Below are 20,728 nucleotides of genomic sequence, written 5' to 3'. Positions count from 1 at the left end.
TCCATTTCAAAAAAAAAAAAAGTTAACTGTAAAACAGCCTCAGGCAGGTCCTTCAGGAGGGATTCCAGAATAAGGCATTGTTATCATAGGAGATGACAGCTCCATGCAGGTTACTGTCCCTGAAGACGTTCCAGTGGCACAGGGACAAGATGTAGAGATGAAAAACAGTGATATTGATGATCCTGACCCTGTGTAGACCTACGCTAATGTGTGTGTTTGTTTCTTAGTTTTTAATAAAAAGTTTAGAAAGTTAAAAAAATAGAAAAAAACTTATTGAGTAAGGATATAAAGAATGAAAATATTTCTGTACAACTGAACCATGTATTTGTGTTTCAAGCTAAGTGAGTACAAAAGAGTCAAAAGATTAAAAAATTAAGTTTAATAAGTAAAATAAGTTATAGTAAGCTAAGATTAATTTACTATTGAAGAAAGAAATATTTTAAGAAATGTAGTGTAGTCTAAATACACAGTGTTTATAAGTCTACAGTAGTAGATAGTGATGTCCTAGAGCTTTCACATTCACTCACCACTCACTGATTCACCCAGACCCACAGCCACTTTCCGTCCTGCAAGCTCCATTCATGGTGTATAGGTGTACCATTTTTTCCTTCTTAATAATAATGATTAGTAATAATATTTATTAGTAATAATCATTATTATTATTATTTTGAGACGGAGTCTTGCTCTGCTGCCCAGGCTGGAGTGCAGTGGCATGATCTCGGCTCACAGCAACCTCCACCTCCCAGGTCCCAGCAATTCTGCCTCAGCCTCCTGAGTAGCTGGGACTACAGGCACGTGCCACCATGCCCAGCTAATTTTTTGTATTTTTAGTAGAGATGAGATTTCACCGTGTTATCCAGGATGGTCTTGATCTCCTGACCTCATGATCTGCCCGCTTCAGCCTCCCAAAGTGCTGGGATTACAGGCATGAGTCACCGCACCTGGCCTGCATTATTACTATACCTTTTCTACATTCTGATACATAAAAACCATTGTGTTAAGTGTCACAATTGCCTACAGTATGCAGCCTGGTCACATGCTGCACAGGTTTGTGCCTAGGAGCATAGGCTACACCATATAGCCTATAGCCTACGTGTGTAGCAGGCTATGCCATCTACGTTTCTGTAAGTGCTCTTTGTGATGTTTGCACAATGAAATCATCTAACAACTCATTTCTCGGAACTGACCCGGCATGGTGATGCATGACTGTGTAGGGAAATACTTTCATCCCTTTAGAAGAAGCTATAAATAACCAGGTATAAATGCAGGATTCCTTTCCAAAGACAAATACTGAAAACAAACACAATCAAGGAAGATAATTGATTACTTCAGAAAAAACAAATAAGATATGAGAGTAAATTAAATAAGAAGACCGCGACTAGGACAAGTAACCAGTAAGAGCCCAGAACAGCTAACATTATTATTATCGTCGTCGTTGTTATTATGAGATGAGGTCTTTTGCCAGGTTGCCCAGGCTGACCTCAGATACCGAGGCTCAAGAGATCCTTTGCTTTGGCTTCCCGGGTAACTGAAGTTAAACTACAGGCAGCTGCCAGCGTGCCTGGCCTGCAACTTACATCTTTTGTACACTACAGCAGGTTACTGTTCAAAGCACATACATGTATTCAGCTGTTTAATCCTCGCAACACTACCAAGAAGTAGGAGTTGTTATCATGACTGACTCTCTTCTACAGATGAGGAAACAAGGCACAGGGAAGTGAAAAGTGTGGTGGGACAGAGACCTGCCCCCAGGCAGTCTGGATCTGCTTCATATAGAGAAACTGGATCCTTAAGAAGAAACATAGGCCTCAATTTCTAAATCGTAACAAGTTCACCCCTCACTTCTCTCTTTTTTTTTTTTTTTTTCCACCATCCTGGAAAAAAAAAGTGAATAGAAAGGTACTAATAAAAATGAGTTTAATTTCTCAAATTTTATTATTCTTTATAAAGAAGACATTGGTATAGGAGTAAAGACAAAAAAAATCAAAAAAGAATCGAGTATTAAAAGACCCTTGATGATATAACATCAATTATTTTAATTTTGTTTTAAAGTTTTATTTTCTAAACTCCTATAATAATTGTTTTCAAATGGGGAAAATGAACAAAGTTTTATTATTGCCTTTCTTTCTATAATATATTATTCAATGGAGATATTGAACCTGTATTTGCTATGGTTAAAGAAAATAAAATAAAACAATCCCCAGCCAGGCAAGGGTGATTTTCAGAGAGGATGCCAAAAGGGACCTATCCCCCATCAGGCATCCATGACAAATCTGTCTGCTGTCTGGTCCTGTAGCACCACCCAAATGTGGTTCAGGCAGCACGGCAAACAATACAGACTCAGGAGATCAGGGAAGTCATTTTGCAAAGAAGCAGAAGTGTCAGGAGGTAGCACCTGTAAGGATGAATGCTGGAGCTGTCTCGTGGAGTTTCACAGAAAGGTAACAAGCTGCACAATGACTGTCTAGGGCCAACAGATGCACAGGAGGAAAGCAGTCTTCATTCAAAGAGGGTACTGAGATTGACAATGTGTCTTCCAACAAGATAAGCAAAAGTATGTAAAGAAATGAGTCCCTAAAGGAAAATACCTCTTTGGGCAATTTCATTTAAATTTAATTTCATGTTAAATACAAAATACATATATTGAATATGTGGATAAAATCATCAGAATATATTCATGCATTACATATGTTTATTGCAGCACTATTCACAATAGCAAAGACTTGGAACCAACCCAAATGTCCATCAATGACAGACTGGATTAAGAAAATTTGGCATATATACGACATGGAATACTATGCAGCCATAAAATGGATGAGTTCATGTCCTTTGTAGGGACATGGATACAGCTGGAAACCGTCATTCTCGGCAAACTATCGCAAGAACAGAAACCAAACACCGCATGTTCTCACTCATAGGTGGGAACTGAACAGTGAGATCAATTGAACACAGGAAGGGGAACATCACACACTGGGGCCTGTTGTGGGGTGGGGGGAGGGGGGAGGGATAGCATNCCCTAAAGGAAAATACCTCTTTGGGCAATTTCATTTAAATTTAATTTCATGTTAAATACAAAATACATATATTGAATATGTGGATAAAATCATCAGAATATATTCATGCATTACATATGTTTATTGCAGCACTATTCACAATAGCAAAGACTTGGAACCAACCCAAATGTCCATCAATGACAGACTGGATTAAGAAAATTTGGCATATATACGACATGGAATACTATGCAGCCATAAAAATGGATGAGTTCATGTCCTTTGTAGGGACATGGATACAGCTGGAAACCGTCATTCTCGGCAAACTATCGCAAGAACAGAAACCAAACACCGCATGTTCTCACTCATAGGTGGGAACTGAACAGTGAGATCAATTGAACACAGGAAGGGGAACATCACACACTGGGGCCTGTTGTGGGGTGGGGGGAGGGGGGAGGGATAGCATTAGGAGATATACCTAATGTAAATGACGAGTTAATGGGTGCAGCACACCAACATGGCACATGTATACATATGTAACAAATCTGCACGTTGTGCACATGTACCCTAGAACATAAAGTATTTTTAAAAAAGAATATATTCGTGCATTAACATCTACATGAGACATAACAGCATCTCACCATGTCTGGCAGTCTCTCGGGGTCAAATGCAATCTCTGCCCCGCACCGGGCAGTCATCGGCACTTATGGAATAGGCCAGGTAGAATGCTCTGTTAGATACTGCCTCCTTCCCTTTGCAATGCACTGTCCCAGATTTCCTGGGGTGAGAGAAGTGATTTTCTATGAGAGGCAGCTTGGAGCGAATGAACACAGGTCCAGGAAGGATCCCTCAGCATTTAAGAGGCTCAGCATTTTCTGATCACCAAAGAGGGTACTTTACCATGAGGTGACCCAGCAATGAATGGCTGCTGAGTTCTCTGAGTATTTTAGGGACCTGCAGGAGATCTGGGTGGAGCTGTGGGTTTCCATGTGTAGAGTGCGTAAACATCACCCTTTGGTGCTTCGCCAGTGCTTGAGGAGCTTCCAGGTGCTATTTATTTTGTTTAGTTTATTGTTCAGTGTTATTGTTTGTTGATTTGATCTATTTTTTTTCTCCTACAAAGGGGCCAGTCGGCAAGGACACATCCTGTAGACGGCTAATTGATGATGCCCCATTGTTCAGTGTGTGTGCACTGTGGTTTTACTTGCTTCGGTTCAAAGGACCTAAACAATGCATTCGTTGGAATTTACTAACTGCTGTAAAATCAGCCCAGAGAACAATCTGTGAGCTGATATTTTTTTGTACCAGTAATCTGGTAATCTCTGCTTGACCAAAGAAAGCAAAATCTAAAATGACCTTTCAACTAACCACAGAAAAGGCCTTCCATTGAATCTCAAAGATACTTACTTTTCTACCAAATATAAAACATTCAAATCATGCATCATTTTCCATGATTCAAAGGAGACAGAAGTGCCTACAGGGTACGTTATTCATAGACAAGTCTATTCTAGTCTAATCACGTCCCCTTAAAAATCAGCAAGTAGATGACACCGAGGATGAGAACAAGGGACTGAAACCATTACTTTAGAAACTTTATATTTTTACCTGTTTCAAGACAGAATTCTCCTAGAAAATCTGGAGCAACAAGCTTATTCCCCTTGGAGAGGAGATAACGAATAATGGACGGCGCATTCGGAGAGGAAGTTTCCACTGGGGGCCCTTCCTGCATCAGTGCGTCTCTCTTTGGGCTGGCTATCTGTGTAGGAAGTGAACGCAGGAAGTATCTGTCTACAAACCCTTTATCCTCAAGGTAATTGCTGTAGCAGCATTTTACTGTTTACCAAAGCAGTAAACATGTGATCTAAAAAAAGATGTTTTCCATCTCCAGAAGAACAAGGCTTTAAAAAATGTATACATGTGCTTATTTTGTAACTAGCTTCTTATCAAAATTGGTTACAATAGGCCTGGGCTTTCAACAGTGAGTCAATGAAAACAACTCTTGGGATGGACAGAGGTACCACAGGGATGCACAAGAAACAAAGAAGGGGCTTCCTTCACTAGAATGCTACCCTAGCAACACACATTTTACATCTTTTCTCCTAAGACCGGCTCAACCGAGTTCATACTGTTTGGCTTACAAAGAATAAAAGTCAACAAAACTATGTTAATTCAAGTTGGTAAAATGAGTAATTCAGAAAGTCCAATAACTCATAAAAGTCACTTACATTTGACCTTGGACAATATCTTACTTTTATGTGAATATAAATATGCTTCCAGTTTAGGAGTTCACACAAGATGAAGTAAAAAGTTAGAACTCAAAAGGAGATGTGTAGTGACTGCTTTTGCTGACTTTTGGCTGGCACAGGCCAAGCCTCCTGGTCCATCTTTTCCTTTGTTTTGTTTTGTTTTGTTTTGTTTTGTTTTGTTTTTTTGAGACAGTCTCACTCTGTTGCCCAGGCTGGAGTGCAGTGGCCGGATCTCAGCTCACTGCAAACTCTGCCTCCCGGGTTCACACCATTCTCCTGCCTCAGCCTCCCGAGTAGCTGGGACTCCAGGCGCCCACCACCATGCCCGGCTATTTTTTCGTATTTTTAGTAGAGACGGGATTTCACTGTGTTAGCCAAGATGGTCTCGATCTCCTGACCTTGTGATCCGCCTGCCTCAGCCTCCCAAAGTGCTCCTTTGTTTTCTTTATTCCAGATCAAGCTTGCAAACCTGCACTGTCCCAGATTTCCTGGGGTGAGAGAAGTGATTGTCTATGAGAGGCAGTTTGGAATGAATGAAAAGAGGTCCAGGAAGGAACCCTCAGCGTTTAAGAGGCCCAGGAGGGGTCCCCTCATCATCATTGTTGTCCTTTGTGTTTTTCAAGCCTCCTTCCAGGTGGATAGCGATTGCAATGAGAGAGAAAGAGTATGGAAGGAGAATAAGAAGTATAGGGAGATGCAGAAGGTAACAACGCCCTGATTGTCTCCTTCCAGGACCTGCTGTGCATAGTGTCGGGTGAACTCACCAGTAAGCACTTCCCAGCCCTATTTTAAGCAATCTTCAATGCAGATCAGGTGCTTGTGAATAACGGGGAGCGCACTGTTTCTGTCAGAGATCTCACTTTATAATGAAGAGATAAAAACATGTTCATCACAGGAAAATGGACAAATTGGCCACCTGAAAACAAAATTCAATTCACAAACTGTTGCAGAAATTGAAAATAAGAAGGTGGGGGAAAATGCTTTTCATAGATTCCCTGATTTTAGTCTTAGAAGAAAAATGTATTTGGCTTGAATGAACAGTAAAATTAACTAACTTTGGTTGAGGAGTTTATGTGTGCCATATACAGTTCTGGGGTCTTCCAACTTGGTGAATCTCACCATAACCCTGTGAAGTAGGAAATATCACTCTACGCATTGCACAGATGGAAAAGCCTGCCTCCTGTGAGGCTGTGGCTTGTCAGAGGTGAAACGGCTGGGAAGTAGAACAGCCAGGGTGTGAACCCCAAAAGCCAGGTGGGAGCCCATTTCCCCGGCCCACGGCAAGGGACCCTCCCCAGTTTCAGGATCCGATAGGGGCACTGCTGTTAGCAATCCCCAAGTCCTGACGGTAGCACAGTCGTCAGATGGTCACCGTGGAGAAGGCGGAGCGGACCACCTCCATTTTCCTATAAGGGAGCTATGGCCAGGAGAGGTGCGTTCACCTGGGGAACTCCTGCAGCATCAAACTAAAGCTCCAGGCCACCCTCTCCCAGACGGGCCTCTTTCCACTTCCCCTTACCAGCGGCTGTATCTATGCCTCCCATCCGTTGCACAGAAGATAAGGCCAATCCCTTTTCCACAGAGGCTATTTTAAGGATGCCACGAAGAAATACAGAGTACCAAGTGCCTCCTTGGGCCAAATATAAAAGTGGGCTGTGCTCTCCGGATTCAGCCTTCATGTTTTGGATACTCTCTGGAAGGTCAGGAAAGGCATACATGTCGTATGGATCCAAAGAGGACTATGCAATGCAAAACCACATACTTTTTTTTTTTTTTTTTTTTTAACTTGGAGCAATGTCTTGGGACATCTACCTCAAATTGAGACACAAACTAATTGTGTTGACAGATTCTGAAGGGTTGTTTCAACAGTTTCTTCTTCCTCAAAGGTGAGCATCATGTGCACACTGTCAAAATTAAAAAAAAAAAAAAAAAAAAGATGCAATAAAACCCAATGAGACCCAAAGAGCATGGAGATGAGAAACTCACTGCTGGCTGGTGATTTGAACGAATGGCCTTGGGGGCAATGTGAATGTGGAGGTAGGAGAAGGGTCCTGTCTTCAGTGTCAATACTTGGTAAATTTACAAAAAAAAAAAAAAGAAATCAACACATGATTTGTTATACCATAATTTCATGACAGCAAGGGAGATTTTAAATCATCAAGGCAGAAGGATTTAAAAGTGGAATGTGTTACATGCAAGAGTGCGGGATCTGTGCATAATGTTATTATGTTTTCAAAAATTCAACAAGCATTGTTTTTTGACAAATGTGTTTAAAGTAACAGCCCTGATGTTAATGTTATGATTGGATTCTGATGTGGCACTTTAAAAATAAATCATTTTGCTTGGTCTTGGCATTTCTTTTCAAAATGTCTCTGTACTTATCTGTGTACAACAGCAGATGGCCATTCTTCCCAGAGTTTAATTCCATGAACACCCTGCTGAAAGACTGGTTAAGGCCTTATGGAAAATTCTGACCTGCGTGTTCATTATTGACGCCCAAGACGAGTGTAAGGAAGTTGATACTTGGGATGAGGAAATTTAAATCAGCAGCTGATCTGGAATCTGGAAGCACTGCCTCTTGGATCTCACCAAATATGGAAAGAATTCTTGTCACTGAGCAAATATAGAATTCAGTGCTAGAGTTTTACCTCTTGAATTTTCTAGAACTTTATTTTGATTAGCCACCTAGAGTATAAGAACTGCTGTCTATGGGATTTTTCACAGAAGAGGAGATAACATAAAGGACCCAACAATAATAATTTTCATTCCCCAATTATTTAATGTGTCTCCATAACACTTAATACACCATGTTTCTCTGCACAGTAATTCGCTATTTACAGCTACGGTGAATAGCAGGAAAAAAGAGATCAGATGATGATAAAGAGAAGGGAGACAGATTTGTGTGACTTGTATAAGTCACTCGGCCTCTCTAATCCTTTGTCCTTATCTGTAAGAAAGCAGCAGTATCCAGGCTGCTGGGAGGATCACATGAGACACTGTGAGAGTTTAGCACAGGGCTTGGCACATAGCAAGCAGTTATTAGGATGGTGTTAGTTTGGATTATGAATTCAAGCTACTTTTTATACTTTCTTAAACATCAATTTAAGTCAATTTTAATTAATGTTATTTTACTAGGAGAAATGTCTCTAAAAACATAAGAATTCCATTTGAAGTCTACAATGATGATTACATTACTCCGATATCTTAATTTCAAATAATTAAAATTAAAATTTATGTTTTCAACAAGTGCTTATTGAACCTCTACCCTTTGCCAGTCACTGTTGAGGACACAGAAGAAATGGATAAGATATCACTAAAAACAGCTTCTGCGATGTCAGTGGGTACACATAAATTATTCACACTCAACAACAAACACCAGCGAAGTTGGGAGAATGTGCTGACAAGAAAGAAAATGAAGAGTGGGAGAGCGGACAGACGGGAATCGATGTTAAACTTTATAAAACATGTCTTGGCCAAGCTCAATAGGGGAAATATGTGGAAAGTAAGCTAGACCAAACAGGGAATAAAAGTATAAATAAGAAAACAAAATCCAGAGGTCACACTAGGCCACTAGCTAAAATGGGTTCACAGCAAACAAACAAACAAAAAATGTAATGCAATACTAAAATTAAAGAAGTACAAATAAAAATGAGATTCTGTTCTTGCCTGTCAGAATGGCAGAGATTCAAAGAGTAAAATATTCAGAGTTGTTATGGGTGTAGTGTGGAAATGGTCTCACATGTGGCTAGGAAAAGGGGAAACTGGTATAGTCCTTCCAGAGAATAATCTGGTAATTATTTGTTAAATTGGCAAATATTTAAATTTGGCAAAGACTTAAAAACTATGTATACTCATTGGATCAATAATTCCTTTCTAGGCACCGATACTAATAAAAAGTATTCACAAAATTAAATAGATGGTGTACTACAATATAATTAGTGAAACGTCACAAGCAGCATCACTTTATACACTAGGATATTGGTTACAAAATATATAATACATATTTTAGATAGAATATAATGAAGCATAAAAATTCTGCTTATCAAAAAATTTTAGTAACATGGGGAAATGCTTGTAAAACAATGCTAACTGAGAAGAGCAGGACAGGTAAGTAGCTATAAGGCCAAACGGATACACACGGTGGAGAGACACATCCCAACTGTTAGGAATTTGCTGTGGTTGGTTAGGATGTGAACAAGTTATATTGACTTTGTCATGACTTTTAAATATTTTCTCTACCATGAGAATTTTTTGTTTATAATTTATGCTAAAGAACAAGATGTATTTTTTGCAATTTGAGAATAAAGAGGCCAGTGGGGTATTCCAGGGTGCTGTTCCTGCCCTAACCAGGAACACGATGCAGCCGTAGGCCTCTGCCCTCCTTCAGCAGCCTCTGCTCAGAACAGGACAAAGCCAACCCTCTCTGACCAGCACCACCTCGGGCGACCCCTGGATGCTCCACCTGCCCCTGTGTGTGGTACCTGCCCTGCTACACCTTTAACAAGCACCCCTGCAGGCTCCCTCCTCCTTCCTTCCCTGTCCTGTGGCTGCCCAGGCCCAGATGTACCCTGTCTGGGTGTGGGAGGCCACACATCAGAGCAGTCTGTGGCTGTGGGCTTCACAGCTGAAGCGGGGCCATGGGAAATGTTAAGAGGATTGAGGGTAGAGCATGAAAGACAATATGGTAGAAAAGGTTACATCCACTGGGGGGCGTCTGATGGCATTTGCCATTTATTGAGGATTGGTGCAAGACAGGGTAGCCATTATGATCCCATTTTACAGGTGAGGAAACTGAGGTCAAACAGGCTAGCTACCTTGCCCAGGGTCACAACAGGAAGGAAGCAAATGCAAGTGCGTCTGTGGCCACGTAAGGTGAGAGAAGTGCGGTCAGGGGTGGTCTGACAGAATCCCCAGGCCAGGGCGCAGCTGTCCTCTATCCTGTGGGATTGAAGGAGGGGACAAGAAGGCTCTCCTGTAGCATGTGAGGTAGCTCCAAAGAAAAGACCAAGCCAGAGCAGAGTGTGCTACCAAACACTGGAACAGCCTGGAGACTGTCCCTGTCTCTTCTCTGAGGTTTCGCATTTCAGAGAAACTCTCATCCGTCTGGCTTCCCCGTGGCCTTTACTCTGTGATTCTCTTATGTATCAGCTGTTAAACCAATAAATCTGCCAAGTTGTTGGGATGCCAATAACAGCTTTGGGTCTCCACTCCCACAGAGGGAATCTTATTCTAAAGTTCTAACTGTATCAGTCATATTGTCCTGAAGACAACAGAAATGGTTGCTTCATTTACTTACTTTTATGTATGCTTTTTCAAGAGTTGTTAACCTGTGTTTGTGTTTAAATAAAGATCTGTTTTGTAAAACAGAAATGAGATAATCACTTATAAATTTAGATAATTAAGAAATGGTTCAGGCTCAGTACATTGTCTGAGAGCATTGCAGTCCTGCCCTGTATTTCATGTGGAAACAAAAGGCCACAGACTGAGCCATTGTCACTCCTGCTTTCCGGGGTCACTGAGTCAGGGTGCCTGGCGTGCATGGGTGCATGCACACACAGGCGGAAGGCTAGGGAGAAGTGTGCCGTGTCCACAGAGGGCAGCCTGGATCACAGAGCTGCCCATGACCAGGAGCAGTAAGTTGTTTTAAAGTAGTGGCCTATAAAGCCACTTTTCAGCAAGGACAGATACTCAGAGCATACTCTGAAATGACTTATGCAGAGCAAGGCAGCAGTGTTTTGCCCCTGGCCTTCCTTCCATTCTCCCGGAATCCCCCCAAAGTAACAAGAACTGACGCAATTCATATTTCACTTAGCCAATGGGTTGATGAAAATTCATATATCTGTAGCTATTAAACTCATTAATCACATCCATCAAAATTCTATGAGGAGTTAACTTTCTTCGTATAACTCTTAGGCTTAATAAGTTTCCTTCACATGTGATAGCAAATGTTCAAGGAGTGCAAATGTGCAAACATGGCGTATATAATGCAAACTTTATGTCTTTAAATGAATAAAATCGAGTCCTATCAGGTCATGTTTCAATTACCATCAAAACTTCCAACCTCTGTTAATTCAAAGAAAGTAACTTCTTCAGGCAAGTCATGGAAATAGTACTAGGGTGCCCTCAGATCTCCACCAAGCCTTGTTAGCAACTTTCCACATCCTGATTTTTAAGATGCTTCCCCCTAACGCTGCTGCCGGCTGCTGGCTCTCTCCACATCCTTCAATGTCAGATCTCTGTGATGACGGAAAATCCCCCATTCCCTTTTACACAGTAAGGATCTTTCTAGGATCAGAACTTGCAACCTGGGGTTCATGTTCTCCTTAAAAGGTCCAGGGAGAGAACTGTATTTCTGTTCTAATTCTATGTATTTATTTTTATGCACCTGAAAGTATTATTCTGAGAAAGGACTGTAGGCTTCATTAGACTTCCCAAATTGCAGATGGCATTTAAAAAAAAAAAAGGAATCAGGAAAGTCTTTGGGAAATTGAAGCACAATCAGGTTTTCAGGGCAACAGCAGGATTCCTGGAGTCTGTAGCAAACACGGAGCTGTTTGTGGGGACAGTGGAGCCGGTGAGGTTCAGCACCTGTCAATATTGTCAGATGTCACCAACGCCCAGGGGAAGCACCGAAACCGATCCGTGAACTGTCTGCAAACCATCAGCTTTGTTGCTTCCAAGTCTTTATTAGAACTCCTCAGCTGATGTTAAAATTCACAGACACTTAGACGTACATGAGCACTCTCACATAAGTTCCCAAAATTCCTTTACTTCTTCCAGTTGAAATATTTTGTTCCCAATTTCAAGTTGCCAAGGAAAAATGATGGTAAGAATCACAAAGACTGGATAAGAATATTTAGCTTTTCATAGTGTCTCCTAGGGTCTTACAAATGTGAATGCAAAAAAATAAAACCTCCACTCAAATGCAGAAAACCAACAACAAATTCAGAGCATCTGATACCTAATCGACTAACTGATTTATTTACTGAAACAACAACAACAAAAAAAAAAAAACAGTGCATTGGAGTCTGGAAATTGCTTCTATGGGGGACTGTTGCCTAATTCCAGTGGACAGCCATAATTTTCCCTATGCTAATTTGGGCTTTGCACTAACGTAATTAAAACTGTAGTCAACAGACTCAGGACCTCCTTTTCCACTCTATAAACAAGGCTGTAAAATCATCTCATTACTTTACCCAGGAAATCTAACAGAAACATGTCTTAAAGGAAGTCACCTATAAAGAGGGACTATTTTAACAGAAGATTAAAAAAAAATTCACCCGCAGTCATTCTAAAGGTTCACTTGGGTACATACAATAAACACATAATGCAATGGAATAAAATGTTAAATCAAGCATAGTATCTTAGACAAGTGTAAACTATTATTTCCAAAAAATCATTCAGAAAATCAAAAAATATTCAAACTTTCAAAATAGCTTCATGTATTCATAAATGTATATTTTAAATTAAACAGTATAACATATTTGGATGTTTTGCAAAATGTACCTACCTTCTAAAGGATGGTCTGTTATTTCAATGTCCTTTTTAATGCACTAATTTTGGGGGGAAAAAACACATAAGATTGTACCCAAGCTATTCAAGATTGACACAGAATATTTGATTTAACAAACACGAATATAAATAAGGATAAAAACAAGAACAAAAAAAGATAGCACTTTGTGTCACAAAATCAAGTAATTTCTATTCATGCAGCTAAAAGTAGGGCACAGTAACCCTCAATTTTATAATTCCTTTCTATAGAAGCCATATTTCAGCAGATCCCAATCCTTGAAGCCAAAGAAAGAAAAATCTCTATAAGGCGAAAGTTCCTGGTACACAGATTTTTAATATATTATTGAACACACCTTGAGAAATAAAAGCTGAACTTCTGAAACACAGTTTCTATGGTACATATGAGTCAAATCTAATACAAACATTTCAAATTATGAAAATACCAAACCAAAGAATATTTTTGAAAATGCCTTGGCCCAATTCTGGGCAAACTTCCATTTTCTTATGCACTTTCCAACGAACTGAAAGCCTCATGAAGCCTCATGAAAACACCACCAAATGCTTTTCACCTTCATGCAGCAAAACTAAAGACATGCAACAAATACAATTTTCTTTTTCCTCCACTCAGTATCTGCTTTTGCTGCTGATTTTTTACATTTCTACAAATGTCACGAAGATATGGTGGCCTTTAACACAACGGAACAGACCCCTACTCAAGACTGCATGCCCCTAGACTTGCAGTCACCATTAAATTGGCTTCATTTCCAGGAATCAGGCCATATTTAGGATTGTACCTGTGCAGACTGACCTCCACGTTAATCTCTATATGCTATCAACTAAAAACTTAGGCAAGGAAACGCATCAGACCAAACACCCCAGAGCCCAGAGAACCGACCGGCCATTGCTTTCCAATCCCCGCAAACCTAACCATCGCTAGGAAGAAATCTTACTCACGGTGCACAGAGAGTAGGTATTTTATTGAAGATAAACATATAACAGAACAAACCAAATTACCCCCGTTTGAATTACGAGAACACTCAGTTCTCAGCATGGATGTCCCCCAGATCAAGTCAACATTTGCGTCCCATTACCAGCAGCCACTTGCCGAGTATCTCTTCACTGCCACGGGGACTGCCTGGCATCCCTGATGCTAAGGAGTCACCGAAGAACCTCCAAACGTCCGACATTTACAAACCCGTCTTTTGCTTTGACCTGACCCTTCAACCTCTCCGAGTCTGCTGCCTTTTCTCAGACACACATCCAGGCACCGTTAGGGATAGTTAGAGAATCAGAAGATTCAGAAGCGCTCCGAAAAGCCTTTCCAAAAGTAATCCACAGCACTCAACAGTGAATTTAGAAACCCCAATTTTTTTCTGAGTTTGAAGTTTTTAAGCCTTGCGGATGGTTGGAGTAGGAAAAAGGAAATTTACTAGGCAGTGCAAAGGAAATCTTGTTGTCCTCTATTGTGGCAGTGGGGGTGTTGCCCAACCCTAACTTATCTGCCTTGATAAAGGAAACCAAAGAAAAGAGTAACAAGAACAAGATTTTGTCAAATTAAAAGGAACCCTTTCCTTACCTTAATAGTGCTGGCCATAATGCAATCAAGTTTATTGATCGTTAATAAATGTTAATAATAATTATTGCTTCTCTCTGACCAGAAAGTAGTTTTGATGAGGTTGTTTAGAGCGGATGAGATTGTGCTAAGTCTGGGAAATGAAGTCAGCCAATGGCAGGAAGAGGTTTCTATTGGTCCTGGCTGTCCAGCCCAAAGAAACAGGATATTTGGGAGTGGAGAGATAAGAGACCCTGAAAACAATGTTGTTTTTCTTGATGATATGCAGCCAGGAGATTTTTTTTTTTTTAATTAAAAAAAGAAAAGGCATCAATTGGGATGGGGACTGCCACAGCAGGTGTGACCAGTGTGCCGCCGTGTGACACACTGCACTGAGACCAAGGCAGGATGCAGATGTGATGGGACTCCGCATGGCTTCACATGGGCTGTGAGCACCTTGGAGCCAAGGCGTTGAGGGCAGCCCACTGCCCCGGGTGCCAGCCCTTCACAGCCTAATTCTTCGCAGAATTACTAGGACAGAGGACTTGAGCTCCTTTCTCCTAAAAGGAAACTTTGCAGGTGGTGTTTATTTCATGTTAATAGATGGCCATGTTCAGTAACAGCCATTGCTTGGCTGATTTTTAACAACCTATATTTATTCAACATTTCATATGAGTGTTCCAGAACAGTTTCATTTTCTCCTTCCAAATACTTGCACTTTTTATTTGCTCTACAACAAAGTTGTGGAAAACACAAGGACTCTAGGCTTATAGTAAACAAGAAAATAAAGAGGAAAATAAACCCACCCAAGTCTTGGTTTCAAGTATTTACTTAAAATCCAAGTAACTGAAATGACTACAAAGGTCCCGGAATGTCAGTGAGCTGGTCTCACTCTGACAGACATCCATGTTGCACACAACAGATCCTCATAGAACTTTTGGCTACCCAGAGATGCCATGTGAGGGCCCCATGACATGTTTAAAATCCAAGCTATAAGTTCAGGGTCACAGGTCTGTTTTCTCCTCGAAGGAAGTACAGCAAATGCAGGCCTGAACATTCCTTAGAGGGTTTCAGGACTCTAATTACTCATTTTCAGGAAATTGCTTGGAAGAAACATTTTGCTTTGAATCTAGCTACAGGAACGCAGGACCCATAAAGAGGTGTGGTCTCAATAGGGACCCGAAGAACACAATAGACCAAATCCTGAGTCATCTGGCAATTCCTGGTCGCAGAGTTGGACGTTCAGTAAATGAATTTCACTCAGACTTTAGGCCAGCATGTGTCAAAGTTCTGCCCACCAGCCCAAACCGTTCTGGCTTTTATTATCTACCTCTGATTTATCACCTCATGTTAGGATAGAAGAAGCAGGAGAAGGAGAAACATAAGGAGGGAAAGGGGGAGGAAGGAGAGGAGGAGGAGACAGGGAAGAGGGCGAGAAAAAAAGGAAGGAGAAAGGAAGGAAGGAAGAGAGAACGGAGGATGGGAGGAAGGAGGGAGGGAGGGAAAGAAAGAAGGAAAAGGAAAGAAAGAGAGTATATTGTAAGAAAATCATTCTGTGAAAATCAGAACTTAAGTTCTCAGCACCTACATTATGAGGGGGTGTTGATTTCCGCTCTTTTCATCTCTGAACAATGAATAAGATGGCAGGCTGATTAAAATTTTGTTTCCCCGAAAATTTCAAAGTCCTGAGCTGTTTTATCTGGGCAGCTTCCACTAGAATTCTGGAGTGCTGAGGAGAAAAGCTCTCTCAGCTTCCCCGAGAGTCCTTGCTTTTTGTTCTCTCCTAAGAAGCATCAATGTGAAATGTTAACTGTGGCCCCCGCATCATGTGATGCCCGATTATGCATTTACCAAACACCAATTTTAAATAAGATGAACGCTTTGCTAACAAAATAGCCACGGGAGAAAACCCTGCATGGTCCCGCCTCACCCACGCCTCCTGGTTGCTAATCCAGCCCTCAGTTGTTCCCTGAAACAGGAAAGATTAGCATTTCTACCAGGACCTAATGCTTCAGTGATAATTTGACCGGAACTCCCTGGTTCTTGCCTAATGCAAATCAAACTGTGAAGAGTGGGATTTCCTACCCCTCTATTTTGAAATAATTTCCAACTTACAGAAAAGCCACAAGATAATACACAAAACTCCTAAGACCCTTCTCCTGGTTAACTCTGATTGTCTGCTGGTGCCAATGTATATCATTTGCTCCACTTTCTCTCACACACGCTCGCTCTCTCTCAATCTCTGTCTCTCCCTCCCATATTTATTTACGTATAACACACATGCAGGCATATATCCTTCATTTTCTAATGAATAAAAATATTGTTTTCTAAGAGACAAATTTATTTATTGGATACTAAAAAAGACAAAAACAGGTGCCATTATTTGATCAATATTCGAAAGTGATCCAATAAAAAGTTAATTTGGGGATACTGAGTGGTAAATTCTGTTCCAAAATTTTACAAAGGAAACTCTTCCTCATTTCTAATGACAAAATGTTTGATTGATTCCTGTTGTCTTCAAAGAGAATAATTCTTGATGTTTCAAATGGCATCATAGCATCCAAGCCTGGTAATCTCTGACTATTTAATGTAAAGTGTTAAAAAAAAAAAGAACAAAAGAAACCCACTTTGACTCTTGATAGCACAAGGCACATTTTTTTTGTTGTTGTTGTTGTTTTTGAGATGGAATCTCGGTCTGTTGCCCAGGCTGGAGTGTGGTGGTGCAATCTCGGCTCACTGCAAGCTCCACCTCCTGGGTTCACGCCATTCTCCTCCCCAGCCTCCCGAGTAGCTGGGACTACAGGCGCCCGCCACTATGCCCGGCTAATTTCTTTGTATTTTTAGTAGAGACGGGGTTTCACCGTGTTAGCCAGAATGGTCTACGATCTCCTGACTTCATGGTCCACCCGCCTTGGCCTCCCAAAGTGCTGGGATTACAGGCTTGAGCCACTGCCTCTGGCCAAGGCACACCTATTAACTAGAATACAGTAATGCAGAAACCGTTTCCCAAACATTATCCTACGGGGAAATTATCTTAAGATGCAGATATCACTTCAGCTTTCCTCACCTGTACCCCAAGTCTATGCTATTAAATGGCCTCATCCCTGCACCACCCAGCAGCCTAAGAACCAGGATGCCCTTTCCCACCTGACACCTCCTCTCCCTAGGGAAAGATACCTCCAGGTCACCACACAGACCAAGTTAGGGGGCAGCACGGCACACGGCCCCTACCTGAGGCCCATCCAGGCCCAGCCTGTCAGGACAGGGTCCTTTCTCACTCTCCCTGAGACACAGCAAATACCACACTAGACCAGCACAGCCCACCCAGTGACTGTGGGCAGCAGAACCTAGGAATAGTGTACATTTCCATCGCGTGCTTCTCCTGCACAAACCCATCTCCTGTGAATCTGCCAAGACCTTTCACTAGTCTGCTCACGTTTTACTCCAGAGAGAGAAACAAAATAATATAAAATAAATATACCATAAATTCACTGTCACAATAAAAGCAGCACTATTTTTATTTATCCTAAAACCTTTTCTTCCCATTTTCTAAAGATTGAGCAAGTTCTCATTCTTTTTCCCTTACTAACTTCTCTGTATGGAATATGGGGAGGAAGGTCAGGGGCTGAGAACACTCTGAATGACAGCCACATGGTTCTCAATGTGATACATGTGCCGAGCAAAGAGAGGAGACTCATCTGAACCTCCACATCTGTGGGGACACAACAGAAGATTCACTCATGACTCATTCATGTCTTTATCCCTCCCTTCTACATCCATACAATGGAACGCCCACCCTCCTCAAAAACACTGCAGGAAAATGATGTAATAGACGAACACTTAGCAATATGGAAAACTGCTCTGATATCCTACCTAGTTAGTTAAAAATCACAGTACATAGGAGAATTATATCATAGACCCATTTTGTTAAAAGGCAGATGGGGTGGCCATGCACTCCATTCCAAGGCATCTGTGAACCTGAGGAACAGAACACCATGAGCGAAGCTCACCTTCCCGAGTTGAAAAATGAAATTCAATGGTGGCAGACATGTCCAGGGAATATTATGGGGACTTGATCCCTTTCCGAACCTTGTGATAGATGAATGTGTGGAGATGTCAACTAGTTGGCAGCAGAACAATATTGGAATGGTGGTAATACAAGGAAATAGTATTATCACGTTAAAAACTTTGGAATGAGTATAAATAATGGCTGTTCAACAGAGAAACCCATGTCCCCTCTCCAAAGGGCCTGTTTTACTATATGTAAAAATTAGGTCATGTATGTTTTCATATTAGACTTTTGTTAAATAACCTTTTGTAACAGTCAAAAAATAAAAAATAAATGAAAAGGCAAAGTAAAATATTGACAGCTATATATATTACAATACTACTGGCAGAGAAGCTTTTTGTTTTTTCCCCCTCTTCTTTGCTTTACTTATATTTTCAAAACATAAATTTGTAATAAACATAAATTATATCCTAATATAAAATATGTAAGTAACATGCAATATTGTACATTTTGTAAATGTCTGAAAATACAGGCATGTTCTGGAAAAGTGCAGCCCACAATACTTGTAGGAGTCAAACCTTTTATGCATGCATACCCAAATGCATGTTCTTTTTTAAATGTCTACAGCAAGCATAGAGCTCTTATTATTTTTTTTTCATTTTATTAAGAAAACCCAGAAATGCTCATGAGTTTTGTGGAGGCCATCTATGCGGCATTAATCCATTCAGGTGATATTAATGGCATGCCTTTTCCTGCCAGGAACTCCGGTAGGCACTCAGGAAGCCAGGATTACAGGGCTCTATCCAGTTACCACGTGTCTTGGCATTCGGGAAGCCTGTCTCAGTCTCCTCAAATTCTGCACATGTAAAACTTCGAGCCTGGGAGCAACCCATGAAATGCAGGTTTTTAACGACAGAACAATAGGATAAAAGTGCTGTATATTGTCCTTAAGATGACACATGAATTTAAAATGCATGGTGTTTGGATTATTCATGAGAGCCCTGCAAGAACGATGTCCCAAGGATTTTTGCCAGGAACATGCCTGAGATTGTAGATAAGAATCAAGCATCTGGGGCTGCCGCACAATGGAAAACTCCAGCACTCTGTGGAACTTTTCCATCTGCAGCAGTTGGTGGATTTGCCTGAGAACATACGCGGCATTAAGACACGCTCAGCCCTCAAGGGCACCCAGTCAATGCTGTTTAAGGACGGCTTTTCTGTTCACAGCATACTTCATGATTATAGCTTCACTCCATTGGATACAACTACGTGAGTATGTGTGTATGAGTGTGGGAGTGTGTGTATGAGCATGTGTGGGGGGTGGGGGTTGGGGGGAGTGCCATATCCCCCAGCAGCACATTAAGAAATAATCCAATTACAATTTAAATAACCATTGTTTCAACACTTTCTCTGAGTGCTGAATGTATTCTTCACTCTCTTGGTTGATCTGAACTAATAGAAACCAAGGAAGCTGTTATCACATACCAAATCCTCAACTTCTCAACACCAAGTTGCAATTTCCTTAATATTGAAGCACACGTCAGTTCAGTTCTATCAGCTCACATGGAGCAATGATTTCAATAAACAATTTCATAAGCATCCCACACATTCTCAAGTTTATGCCAATTTTGCTCTTACTCAACTCCATATGACTTTAAAAATGCAGGAATATTAAAACCATTATCAAGGACTCCAAATATGCCAATGTACTATCTGTGGTTTTAAGAAAGAAATCTAAGAGGAGAGTAATTATTTTGTCACCATTATTTAGTTTAAAAGAAATTTTAAATGTATTGTTCCAATTATTAGGCTTCTCTATATAATTTGGAAACCATTAAATGAGTTTCAACTTCTTTATCCATGTAACTGGGTATAGCTGAGCATAGATGTTACAGACATCATGGTGCTACTGGTGCCCATAAGGCTTGGTATACCCACAGGGCACATCATTAAGATTCACAAAAGCATCTGACTGGCATCCCCCTCTACCCCCGACTCAGATCCAAAGTGTACTTTCCCAGGTGCTGTCCCCTGTCACCATCCTTGGCCGAACTGAGAATTTATCCCAGGTTGTTGAAATTAATTTTGTTTGACTTCTAGCCAGAATTTTCAATGATTTTTTAAGAACTGCGTCAATCTCACCTATAAGATACTAAACAGCATCACTTGTTTTTGTCTTAATCGGTCACTATTTTATGAATTATTTTTAAAGAAAATACAGATTACTTCTTAAAGAAAGATCATAAGTGGCACTATAATAGCATTCAACTGAGAGAAATTTATGGAGAAGCCTGCATTAATAATTTTTCCTGCTGCTTCCTAAAATCGGCTTTTAGTTTTCGGTTGAGGTGGACTTAATTCTACATCACCTCATCTGATGATTTATTTGCGAATTTATTTCTATCACAAATGGAATCAG

General features: G+C 40.8%; 1 protein-coding gene and 1 pseudogene across 3 annotated transcripts in view; one reads left to right on the top strand and one right to left on the bottom strand.

Moving 5' to 3' along the window:
* The window catches only part of ERG (ETS transcription factor ERG), a 288,895-nt gene that overhangs the window by 104,825 nt on the left and 163,342 nt on the right, over window positions 1-20,728 (bottom strand). The window contains exon 1 of one of the 3 annotated variants that reach the window (XM_017880673.1): window positions 14,325-14,466. The exons of the other annotated variants lie outside the window; for them this stretch is intronic. Within the exon in view, the coding sequence (XP_017736162.1) occupies window positions 14,325-14,342 (18 nt within the window). The 5' untranslated portion in view covers window positions 14,343-14,466. Of the gene's footprint in view, window positions 1-14,324; window positions 14,467-20,728 lie in introns of those variants that run through there. 3 annotated transcript variants of the gene reach the window in all.
* Window positions 18,296-18,497, top strand: LOC108535004 (small nuclear ribonucleoprotein G pseudogene; annotated as a pseudogene).

The sequence above is a fragment of the Rhinopithecus bieti genome, unplaced genomic scaffold, assembly GCF_001698545.2.
Source record: "Rhinopithecus bieti isolate Rb0 unplaced genomic scaffold, ASM169854v2 scaffold_12151, whole genome shotgun sequence".
NCBI classification, from domain to species: Eukaryota; Metazoa; Chordata; class Mammalia; order Primates; family Cercopithecidae; genus Rhinopithecus; species Rhinopithecus bieti.
Note: the sequence above shows the minus strand (reverse complement) of the source record. Positions and strands in the feature narration are given on the sequence as shown.